This window comes from Calypte anna, chromosome 2 (genome assembly GCF_003957555.1).
Source record: "Calypte anna isolate BGI_N300 chromosome 2, bCalAnn1_v1.p, whole genome shotgun sequence".
Taxonomy (NCBI): Eukaryota; Metazoa; Chordata; class Aves; order Apodiformes; family Trochilidae; genus Calypte; species Calypte anna.
In genome coordinates this window covers 107,689,747-107,702,277 of record NC_044245.1, presented here as the reverse complement: position 1 = coordinate 107,702,277, position 12,531 = coordinate 107,689,747, and the positions used below count along the sequence as shown (strand labels likewise).

At 39.5% G+C, this 12,531-nt stretch overlaps 1 protein-coding gene across 1 annotated transcript in view; it reads right to left on the bottom strand.

Annotated features, from left to right (window-relative positions):
- The window catches only part of MEP1B (meprin A subunit beta), a 34,288-nt gene that overhangs the window by 4,558 nt on the left and 17,199 nt on the right, over nucleotides 1–12,531 (bottom strand). The window contains exons 11-14 of the mRNA XM_008497612.2: nucleotides 10,006–10,473; nucleotides 8,193–8,375; nucleotides 7,573–7,912; nucleotides 6,147–6,348 (exon numbers count right to left, since the gene is read on the bottom strand). Of these exons, the coding sequence (XP_008495834.1) occupies nucleotides 6,147–6,348; nucleotides 7,573–7,912; nucleotides 8,193–8,375; nucleotides 10,006–10,473 (1,193 nt within the window). The remainder of the gene's footprint in view (nucleotides 1–6,146; nucleotides 6,349–7,572; nucleotides 7,913–8,192; nucleotides 8,376–10,005; nucleotides 10,474–12,531) is intronic.

Below are 12,531 nucleotides of genomic sequence, written 5' to 3'. Positions count from 1 at the left end.
GGTGGCAATAGTAGTGGTTTTGAAGAAGTTCAGTACGAAGGAGACTCATCCACATGCACTCCAGAAAATTATTAATTGGGAGTAGGAGGGGTGATCAGTCTGAATTGCTGTGGTCTATTTTTTTTTCCTCAGTTCATTCTGTTGATGTTCAGCTAGGGGAGAGGACAAGGAGAGCAGCCGCATAGAATCTGTCTGCTGCAAAAAATTCATAATATTATTCCACAAAATAAATTATTAAAACTTGACTCTAGAGCAGTCTTTTGTGATAAACTGGAATATATGAAAGAAGTGGGAAAATGAGAACAACATATATTTAATTCCTTCACTATTTCATAGCACAATCTGAGCAAAAATACAGATATTTTGCCATTACTGCATCGGATACTACAAAAGTCTCCAAGCAGCAACTCTGGATTTTAGGAACAGCAATCGAGTGTTCAGAAAAGGCAGCTTACTTGGTGGTTATCTTCTCCTTTTGAGACATTATTATCTGTACTAGCAGAACGGAAGATAGCTTGAAAAATGCAGTTCAAGCAGAGAGGAGAATTAACATCCTATTTACAAATATGAAAGGTAGTTTCAGTGGCAGGTGGCATCTGTGTCTCAGCAAAAGCCCTGAGCTCTAATAAAAGCAGAAAAGGACAGCTGGGGGGGGGAATAAATTAAAAAAAAAAAAAAAAAAGGAAGAATACAACTTCTCTGTCATGATCTGCACTTTACAAAAATGACAGCTCAGAACTCCTGCCCAGCACCCTGGAACTGTGTCTGCCTGCTGTAGGTAGCTGAAGTAAGAGTGCTAGTGTCTAGGATCAGTCCCTTTTTTTTGCATTTAGACAATGTGGTGCCAGCCAGACTATTAGACATTATGATTCAGTTATCTGCTAACTGGGCAAAAGCTAGACTGAGCGAGCTGATCCGTGTGATGCAAATAGCAATGAAATTGGTCTACTTTGCCTGTATCAGGAATATGAGACTGTGTATACTGTTTAGCATAGATATTAGGTGGCACGGCTAGAAGATTTTCTGCAATGTTGAGATTCTTGAAGACAGACCGCTAAATAGCTAGAAAATCAGCCTACCTTTTTTTTTATTATTATTCCAAACCTGAGCCACTGTCTTGAATATTGGGGTTATTTTAGTTTAGTTTATTTTTAAGCCCATGCTGTGACTCCTGATAGACTCAGCAGTGGGGAATGAGTCATGCACACAGCTCACACACAATGTGCACATACTCTGCTGGGTCCAGCTGTACAGCTAGTCCAGAGCCCAGAAAAGGAGGAGCAGAGAAGACAATATTCACTAAAGCCTGGGTTTTTTCTAGGGGAGCAGCCTCCAGGTACCAGCAAGAGACACGCAATTGAATGAGGGAGAGGAGCAGGGCAGCCGACTCAAGGACTCAGTGTCCACAGTGCCAAGTTTCATTCTGCACAATGTGGGAACCCAGAATTAGGTTCTGGATGCTCGTTCTGATCTGTAGAGAGTGGAATGTGCCAGAGAGGGATGCAGGGAGAGCAAATCCATGTGGCACATTTTAACCTGAATCACCAGGATGAGGACGGCAAAGAGCAGTGGAACATGGTGCAGATTTAAAGCTGGTGGGGTTTACTGTCATGTTATTCTCTCAGTGGTCTCACATATAGAAGTTTACATTATAGATTTTTAGTAAAACTTTCTTTGAATTAGAAATTAATTTCTTTGAAAGTAAACACCCAGGCTGCAAACCCTTGAATGTCTCACTGACAGACCAATGCAGTATCTGATCTGTGATGAATATCCATATTATTTGTAAATACGTCAAATGTACATCTCCAAAATTAGGATGCTTCATTAAAAAGAACAGATGTAGTCCTAGCAACCATGTAGGAAAGGTCTTTGTAAAGCAGGGAAGCCAACTCCAGAGGAAAGCTGTGGGATGCGGCCTAGCAAATCTTTTTTGTTGTTTTCACAAGAAGTGACCAGTATTGGAGGACTGCAATTGTAACCAGTTAAATTGCAAATCCACACAGAGCATCCACTCATAAAGAAAACCCCACATAATGTACTTTTAATCTCTCACCTCCTTTCTTCGCAGAAAAATACCAGCAGTGTTAGTCAGCTGTGCTACAGGTTTTTTAAGAAAAATGGTTTTGTTCAGGAACATGAGCTGGTATTACAGTTTTTTTGATAGATAGTAAAATGCAATTTTGAACCTAGTGCTGGGCTTCCCGAGTCTTTTTTTTTTTTTTTTTTCCTGCATTGAAACTTGAAGAAAGAAAGGGGGGAAAAAATTTTGTCCTAAGTATTTTTAGGTCAGTTAATGACATTAATCTATTAATCAAACCCTTGCCTCTTTTGGCTCTGGTAAAATCTATCCACCAGTGAAAAATGAGTGGATCATACTTACTGACTGGGAAAGTCAGTTTTAAGATATGCTCTTGACTAACTGCCATTTGATATGAATATGCAGAAGCTTAAGGCTTTTTCCCATGGTAGCTTACTGTTTCAGGATATATGCTATGGAATTTGTATCTCCTGCAATGTATTATAATTTATTTCTCTATGTATTTCGTTCCGATGAAAACACAGGTAAGTATTTATGCCATTTCAAGTTAATCTGGATTCCAAAAAAATATAAATGATCTCTGCAGTCACAAATCTGGTAGTTCACATTTGAAATTATGAAATGCTTGCATTTTATAATGTTAAGTATTTCAGCCAGGGTTGAATTTATGAACAGTCTCATTTGTGTCTTCTTAACTCCATGTAAATCTATGTGCATATCTTAATTAAAAGCACATTTGGATGATTATTTGCATGAAAACTGCTGATGAAGACATGTCAAAATAGGAAAGTTATTTTAAGACAACTATAGTAGAGTATCTTGTATCCAGGGTGTTTGTTAGCTCTGACAAATCTTTGTTAATTTTGTCTGGCTGTTTTTATGAATCTGTGGGTTCCAACAAAAGCTTGTAAACCCAGCTATGAATGCTTTAAATATAACTACATTTCAGAGAATACTAATGAGAAGAGGATTACATATATAATGTCAGCACGGAAGCATACACATTTGTTGCTTTGTTCCTTGCAGTGGCATTCAGAGGAAGTCTTGTTCCCTCATCAAATTTCCATACATTTGAACTGCTCTTGCCTAGAGTTAGAGTAAATTGCACAACAAATGTTATGAACATCAACATCCATTCCAGGGAATCAAAGTAGCTGCTGACCTTTAAATGTGAACGTATTCACATACCAGTCTACCAGCCATCTGGTGTGACCTGACATTTCTGTTACTGGCATTCCTGTGTCTTGCAGCCCCCCTCCAAACCACTGCAAATGTGATGATCTGTGCCTATGGTGACTGCCATCTTCCTCTACAAAGCGTCCTCAGGGAAGTAAACTTAACATCCTCTGGCCCTTCTCCTATTCCCATGCCTATTCTGTTCTCCAAATGGCAACGAACTGTAGTCCTCCTTATCAAGGGTGTTAAGGGAGACACCAGCTCCAGTAGACATGGAACCTTCCACACCAGCCAAAGTTCCCAGCCAGGAGCAGTCCTGCGTGATCTCTCTATCCCAGTGTCAGAGATGCAGCTGCTGCTGTTACAGGTCTGGCCTGTAGCACAGTTGAGTGTGTAAGCAAAGACACACACACAGACACAGACACAGACACACACACACATACCCTTAATGTGGCTGTCTGCACAGCTGGTCTCACACACAGAGCAGCACAGGTAGCCCAGCCCTCCTATAATGCCATCCAAACTCACACAGGTACAGACAGCTCTGTCCTCTTTCTTCCCTCCAGCCGAGCAGAATGGAAGTTCTCTGGTGGAAAGTGATTCTCCACATCCATAAGCACCCCCCCACTCACAGCCCCCTTGAATGTCAGCACAGCCTCTAAACCTGTTTAATATCCATGCCTGGGCTTGGGCTCCTTTAACTGTTATGCAGGTCACCTCCTACTTGCCAGGTAGAGCAGCGTGATGTTTGCTAAGTCAGGCCTCTTACAAACCCATATACAACCCAGTCCCTCCAGTTTCTGCCACCCAGACCCACAGCCCTGGTGCCCATAGCCCCTTCTCCATTTGCTGTCACTTGGACTTTTCAACATACATACAACACAGACACCAGTCTTTCCAGTCACTGCTGTTTAGACCTACAAGCCCTACTGCCCAAGTCCTGCTGCCTACAGTCCCTCCAGTTACTGACACACAGTCTCTTGCATGCCAGTCCCTCCACCTGCTACTACCTAGACCCACAAATCCTAACACCTGTGGTCTCCTCTGGTCATGAGCACACGGATCTTTTTTGCAAGATCCCTCCCACTTCTGGAACCATTTTCCTACATTAGATCATATTTTGATCCTTCCTCATTTCTTTGTATCCTTTGGCCCTTCCCCATTTTTACAGAAGTCCACTAGCCTCTTCTGATAGCCTATATCCCAAGCAGCCTTAAGTATCCCATAATACTCATGTTAATCATGTTTCTCTCTTCCTATTAGTTAAAAATTGTTGTTTGGGTTGACATTCCTTGAAAGCTCTGCCTGAGCAGTTCCTTTAATAGTCCATCAAGCAGTGACTGAAGCATTCTGGGTCCTCATTATTTTCTCTGTTGTGACTTCCTCATTAAGGTTTGTTTGTCTGTGTGGTTGGCTTATCCCTTTCTCCATTACTTTTTTTTCTTTAATAGTTACTAGATCACAACCAAATAACTCAATGAATCAGACACTCCCACACCCCCCATACCCTCACTCCACCAACTGACAGCTATTATAGGATTTGAAAGCACTGAAAAATCTGTGATTACAAGGTTTTAGTTCCATTTTATTATGGACACCCATATCATGATAAGACAGCAAACTTAGACTCCACTGTGTTGATGAAAATCTGGGATGCAGTTTTACATATTTTCCTTATGTTCACGTAGATTTAAGGACAGGAGAAGCATGTTTACACAACTTATTTCTGATTTTCTCCATTCCGTGGTGATACACAACACTGTCAGACACTTTACTAACTTTAGCACAGTATTTTATCCAGATGACAAATTATTTTCCAGACTTTACAAACCTTTATCATGATGGTTGAGATAAAAGTAAGAGAAAAAAATGATGATGTAGTTGTGGTTTTTCATTGATGTTCATCTTGTGTCTTTGATGCTTGTTTGCATTATCTTCAGAGGGGTGTTTTATACTAGATGGGGAAAAAAATAAAAAACAATAAAATACCAAAAAAACCCACAACTCAGAAGTGTGTAGGGTGGGGAAATATGTGTAATGTAAGAGGATTACTTACAAAGAAACCAAAATAATTTACTCAAATGTCATAAAATAGCAGTGTCAAATGTCTGGCATTGCACAGAGCTATTGCACCTCAACATCACATTTTATAAGGAATATTAGGACAGAATTAAAAATGGAAATCTGCTCTCTGGAAGGCTATTGCTCTTCAGTTTGCTTACAAAATTTCTCATGTGCCTTATGAGTCCCCCTAAGGCAATGTCATCCTCACCATTTCCAAGTCTAAGCTTCTGTTTAAGCTTCTGGATGCCTGGGACTTTAAGAAACTCTATGTCAAAACCTGTCCAAATCTCTCTGCTGTTCTCTAAACGGCCTTTCTAATGCAGTCATTCAAACAGTTTGAATCTGTTGTCTTCTTTTATTTCTCCTTAGTTGTAATTTCCATAGCTACTTTGTTCCTTGCATTAAAAAGTGCTTTTTAGAATTGCTTTTTGTTTTGGCATTTTAGTTTTTAGCATCAGATCCAGGTGTTTTAAGGGGAGATCTTTAGTAAAAAATGCAGTAAGAGATGAAATACAAGTCCAGTAAGTGGAAAATACAGTTTAGTTACAAATTCAAAATGAGCCCCTTAGTTCACATTCTCCAACTCAATGTAGGCTGCCATTGGGGCAGTAAGAGTGGTGAGGGTGGAGGAGGAAAACAGGTTTTGAATTAAGTGGTGTCTTATTTGTTATTTGTTAAATTAGTAACACTTAATGGAGCTGCTAAATTCCTAAGCCAGAGTCTTCAGACTTCAAAAATATGACTTCTTCTATTTTACTTCCTACTCAATTTGATTGCTTAATTTTAGTAAATATAGGTATATATATGTCTGTCTATGTGGGTAGAAATATCTATATGTATTTGCTGAAAGAAGTGAAATACTTACTTCTTCTAGAGACAGTCTCTCCCCATGTCCATTTCCATGGCTGTATTTCTTTTTAAGGCACACTGAGGTGGTGATAGTGACAATAAGCATTACAACAAATACACTTATAGTTGAAGAAACAGTTATTATAGTATTTTCTTGAGTTGAGCCTTTCCTTTCACACTTTTCTCCCATGTACCACCAGTCATCACCTGCTGGACATCTAGAAAATAAAAGAACAAACATGCTATCACCTAAAGACTAAAATAATGAAAAAGGCTACTTAAAAACAGCATCTCCAAAGTACCGTTTCTATCTCTATCCCAAAGTATAAATGAAGTTCTCTTAAAATTCACTTCTATTTTAAAGTTGAGTGATCTGGCTTAAACAGAGCTCTGTATCACATTCCCCCTTGTTTCCCAATAGAAAATCAGAGCAGAAATTGACTGCTGGTCACATACTCCTCCAGGACAAAAAGTAGGTCACATCAGCACTGGAACTTCAAATAGTCCACAGATGTCAGAAAATAAATATTCTCTTCCCATAATTTTTAAATCAGTCATAATGTTCTGCTTTTTTTGGTTTTTGGTTTTTTTTTTATTTTTCATCCTGAAACAGCTTTTTGACGCTTACTGATATTTGTGACCTGCTTCTGTTGTGTTGCACAAGAACTGATTTTCAAAAGGTTTCCAGCATTTAATGAGTCATCCTGACTCTTGTTGCTCTTGGCCTTTAGATGTTTGCCTCACAGCACTCTCCTGGTCTACCTGGCCTGGCACAGTATCACATGAGGTTGCTATCTTCAGCCTTAGGGCTTGCTGGAGAGCTGGAACAATGCTAACCAGCCAGGTGGGTTACATAAATGTATCCAGAGAGAATTAAATAAAAGTTGGTACTCATTTTTCTTGCAAAGCAAGCAATCTATTTAGTCCTCAGCTTTCATCTCTGGTTTCACAAGCAAGCAGCTACGCTTTGGCAATTCATGGTCATAACTTGCTCTACATGATATTTCTGAATCAAAATCTAAAATAACGTCTCTGCAGCTTCCTGCCTGAGAAGTATTATGCATCTTTTCTACTGATTACAAATGCTCTTTTGTTTCAAATACATTTATATTTAACTCTTCTAAATTTTGCTATAGGGAATTCTACAGAGATGCGCAGTCCTTTTTATAACAATTGGACTAACACATTCTTGAAAGCAATAAACATGTTTAAAACATAATTTACCAGGAAGTCAAGCAGAGGACTTCAAAATGGTCCAAGGCTGAGGTTAGGAGCTTTGTTGCCCAAACTGGTCATAAGGTTAATCTTGCAGTAGAAGTTGGAAATATTTGCCTTAATTGGCTATATCCTGTCTTTCCTTTCATTAGGAACAGAGATTTAGTCTACTAGAAAGTTCATTACTGATCCTGAAATTGCATTTGGGAATGATTCAAGGCAGTTACCTGCAAACTGGTGCTCTATCTACAATAACGCAGACACCATCATTTTCACAAGGGTTGCCTGGACAGGAATCTGGAACCTCTGGCTTTTCAGTCAGGGTGACAGAGGGTATTGAGGTGGTAGTTTGGGTGGTGGGGATGGGCTTGGTGGTTGGACGCTTTGTGGTGGTAGGTTTGGTGGTGGGACGCTTCGTGGTGGTAGATTTGGTGGTGGGACGCTTCGTGGTGGTAGGTTTGGTGGTGGGACGCTTTGTGGTGGTAGTGACACGTGAGGTAGGTGTGATGGTGTTGCCAGTGGTCATAGGTGAAGTACTTGGCTGAGTCGATAGTAGATGTGATATATCTGCATGACAAAAACACAAGAAATAAGTCTTCGTGTTATTTTTCCTCTTAGTCTGATGATAAATTCTAATAGTCAAGAGAAAGAACCTGTCAACATGTATAATGGATAATTAGTTTTTCTTACCTTTCAGAAGCATGGTGTTTCTTGGAAATGTCCTCTAGATTTTTTCAGAAACTGACAATTTTATTCAAAGTATTCTATATATCCACAGCACTTGGCACTTAGTATATGACACTGCATGTTTACTATACCATAAAGAGTATCAGCTATGTTTACATACCTTCCATTGTTAAAAGAACATAAACACTGTCATCTTTAATAAACTTGCGGCTTCTAAGTCTTTCGTGAGTTAAAAATGCACTTATTCTACTTCCTGGACCTCTCATGAACATAGTTCCATTGGGAAAAGATGCTGGAGATCCCACTTTATCTGGCCTATCCCAAAAAAAAGTTGAGGAAGAATCTGGAAAAAAAAAACAAAAAAACCAAAAAACTGACTGTGAGTATGGGACCATTCTGTATCTTTTTCTCAGGAGGGTCTCTTCCTTCTCAGATAATCTCTGCAGTTTTATTGAGGCCTCTCTCAACAACTAGGACAGAGTGAATCCTACTTTGCCCACTTCTACTTAACTACTCATGGATATCCTGAATACAGTGAAGACCATGAACTACCTGATATTCAGGGAGTAGGAACAATGCTGAACCTGCCTACAATATTGGCAATTTTTTTGCCTGAGATTCCACACTGATGAGATGTACAAGACAACAGACACTTTCAACCATTTCATTTAGCCTGAGGTATTGAGAAAAGAACCTGACAGAGGTGAGGTAACTGGAGAGCCAGCTGAAAACCTGTTATATTTTCTTTTAGTTCCTTTGAAGTATAGTGGTTGGTAAGATGAGTAGCACATGAACCATCTGTAAATTGAACTAATTTAGCATTTCTCAAATATAGCATCTCTTGATGTGGATGTAGGGCAAAGGGTACTTGAACATCCTGAAGCCACAAGCCACTTACATCCCCTCCATCAAACCCTGTTTTAAGTCCCAAAGCTGAGCCTGATTGTCTGTGAAAGTACCTGACAGAAGGAAGAAACACCTCTGTTGGTTAGAGAAAGGGTAGAAGATACAAGGCTTCTCCTGGGAATGTGAGACTATTATTCCTTCGTGGACAGAAAAGGGTTGAGCACTGTGGCCATAACAGCAGAGACCACAGCCAAAATGTCAGCCATCTGCGAGGGCCCAGTGTGGCACACCCATCCTTTGTAGGGAAGACATTTAGTCTTTCTAGATTACCCACTTAATTTTCACATACAGTCATGGAAAAATGAATGTAAATCATAAAAGTTTCTAAATAATCATGTGAGTTAGATATTTTAGTGCCTTCTTCCCTCAGTAATGTTATAGTCTGAAAGCCCAGGAAACCAATGCAACAGGGGAGGTGGTTTCTTTTAGCAAAACCCTTCTATAGAGTAGAAAGTAATCTTGGCTTGAAACAAGTCTTTATCTAGTGGTGAATATGTGTGTTTTCTTTCAGATCTCCCCTAACAGAGGTTCCTAACATTTCTCAGATTTACATCTTTACCTCAGCTTCCTCCCCTCCAAGTTATTGTGGACAATTGCTCCTTATCTTCTCACATCTTGAATAACCAGATTATGTAACATGAATCAGAACTTTGTCCATCTGGAGATTTGCACAGACACCACTTTACCTTTTACAAGGGAGGTGGGGTTGTGTTCAATAACTGCAGTTCTATCTGGTATGAATTGTGTGTATTGTTAATTCAGTGCTTTTCTTTTCAACCCTCCAGAAAACTTCCATTCTCATTAAAGCAGATGTAAGTGTATCTTCACAGAGCATGTGAAAGAAATTTTAGTCCACCTGTTTCTTATGCAAACCAACTTTGAAATCCAAGGTCCCAGCTTAACCTACTTGTATGTTCATTCTTCTCTTATCTGTGCATCAATTATATTGTTGCTTTGAGCAAGTGAAGCATTCCAGAAGCTGAAGAAACTGCATTAATTTACAGAAAGAAAAAAATCTTTAGACTGCCCTTTAAATGTATTGGGTAGTACATCTGATTTTAACAAACCTGATAATTCCAAGGGGTCAGTTGTTATACTTCTTTGGTTTGACATCCGTCGACGAATATCAGGATGCTGGTCAAGCAGAATCATGGTAACTTGTTGCCATGCACAAGGCCATTGCAAGTGGTCATCATTTGCTCCAGAAATCAAGTGAAAGTATATTGCTAAATTAAATGGGTTATCAGCAGTACCATTTACATCCAAGCCAACCTGGAAAGCATATCCTTCACTAGAGTAAAAAGGGGGACTGTATATTCTTCCTGCTGCCCCTGCTGGACTTGTGTTGAGGAGATGTGTGAAATTTCTGATATCCCAGACATGGTGGGGACACTGAGTTTCTGACAAATTGATGTCATCGATAGAGAGGCCTCCTTTTGATAAGCCACTTCCTCTCACACCCTGAAACACAACCCGGAATTTGCTTGTGACATTCAAAGAAACATGATGGAGCTGCCAGGAGGTCACAGGTGAACCTGAAAAACAAGGGTAGGGATTTCTGAGTAAGCACTACAGTCAAACACTACACAGGTCTACAGACCCTGTACTGATGCTATGTAAGAATTTCTCAGTTCCAGTGCAATATCATACATTCTTAACCTTGTTTTTTCAACAGGTTTAATATGCACAGCAGCTCTTTGAGTGAAATCAGTGCCAATGTGTTCTAAGACCACTTTTTCTTTTATACTTTTAAAGAAAATTGTATTAAATTAAGAAAAATACTGTGATAATTAAATGTACAAAGACGGCTGTTACCTGCATTATTTAAAAGAAATTAAAAATAGAGCAAAGTTTATTCAAATAATTGAATAACAACATGTCTTAACAACAACAACAACAACAACAAAAATACTACAGAGAATTCTGGGAGCCTAGAACTACAAGATTTATTCACTCAATTGTTCTTGTGTATTTAAAGGACTTGTCAGAAGTTTGCCTGTGCAGAAGCACTATTCACCCAGCACATGATTAATAGCACTAAGTTCAAATTAAAGCCAGCCATTTGCAACACCTATTTTATGTGGTAAAATTTCACTGTGAGTCTGATGCTGTGTCCAAAAGTGCCTGCACTAGCAAATTCCACTTGAGTCCAAGAGCAGTGTGTGCCAAAGCAAAGACCTCTGCACAGGGGCCTTGTAAGGCAAGTGCAGGTGGCACATCCTTGGCTAACAGCACATGCAGCAAGACAGTTTCTTTTGCTGCCTGGTTTATCTTCACCTGAGCAGAACAGGATTTCAGCTGCATTTATGGAATAAGCAGTATGACTCCCAGGTAGAACCTATGCTTCACTTTCCTAACAATTCTAAACACAACACAATGGATCTCAGAAATGAGTATTATTTTCTTGCCATTTCTCATTACCATTACGATTAAAAGAAAGAAAAATCAAAACAAAACAAAAAGTCAAAAATGAGAAAAAAAGCAACCCACGCTTTGCCATTACATTGCCTTCTGCATAAATCGGAAGTTTTGCACTGCACAGATTATAGGCAAGACTGGGGTTTCTGACTGATGATCAGCTACTGTGCTATAAAATGTCCCATCCCCACAACCTCTTCTGCTCCTGACCAAAAGGAGCCACAGCTGCCACAGTCCAGCAGAAAGGGTTCAGGGTTTGTCCCTCAGCCTCTCAAGCCCAGTGGTTCTGCACAAACCCATGAACAGCTCAGCCAGGATGTCAGATCATGGCTGGAAAGGGATGTAGCACCTCTACTTCTTCCAGGCTGTTGACTGCATTGGTGAGGATAATTTCTCACCTGAAAGGAGTGAAACAGCTTGGGAGAAAAATTAACTTAAACCATTCCTGAAAGTTTCACCAGAGATTGCCAAAGTAGGGACACCCATATGAGATCAGAGACTTGAAAGGAAATTATGACCCTGAGACAGCAGGCACTGGGGATGGGACCTAAAATATAGAAAAGAGTCTTTGGGAAGACTGAAATGTGGAGAAATTAATCTTGGCTTCAAAGTAGGGTTCAAAAGTTTGGAAGGCTCAGACTGATCCAAGATCTACATCTGCCTCAGCAGCCCTTATACTTATGTTAAAAATTCCTGATGCCACACAGGGATGATGGAAGCATCACAGTGACAAAAAGAGTAGGAAAAAAAGAAAAAAACAGGCACCAGCAGAGCCTAAAAAAGAGGCAGAAGAATGGACTTGACACCTTTTTAGTAAAAGAGCATGCTCAGACCCTTATTTAACCAGATAATTGAATCAGTTGCAGCTGTAATGGAGACCATGTAATAGTTAAATATTTAAGAAAGTAATTTAATCATAAAGTGACCTTGGCAATTCTAGCTTACATAGCTCTTGTCCATTAACTGACCTCAGTTGCTTATTCTGAAGGCCATAGGTTCCTAAAACCACAAGAACTTAATTATCTTCAAACTACAATTCAACTATGCTGCCCATATATTTCAGTAGTTTTAAATCTTGTTTAAATAGTAAGGAGTTTCTTTGTTGGTTTTTTTTTTTTTTTTCTGTCCTAGTAAGTTAGCTATTCCAGTACATTTATACTTCCCTTTTCCTTATA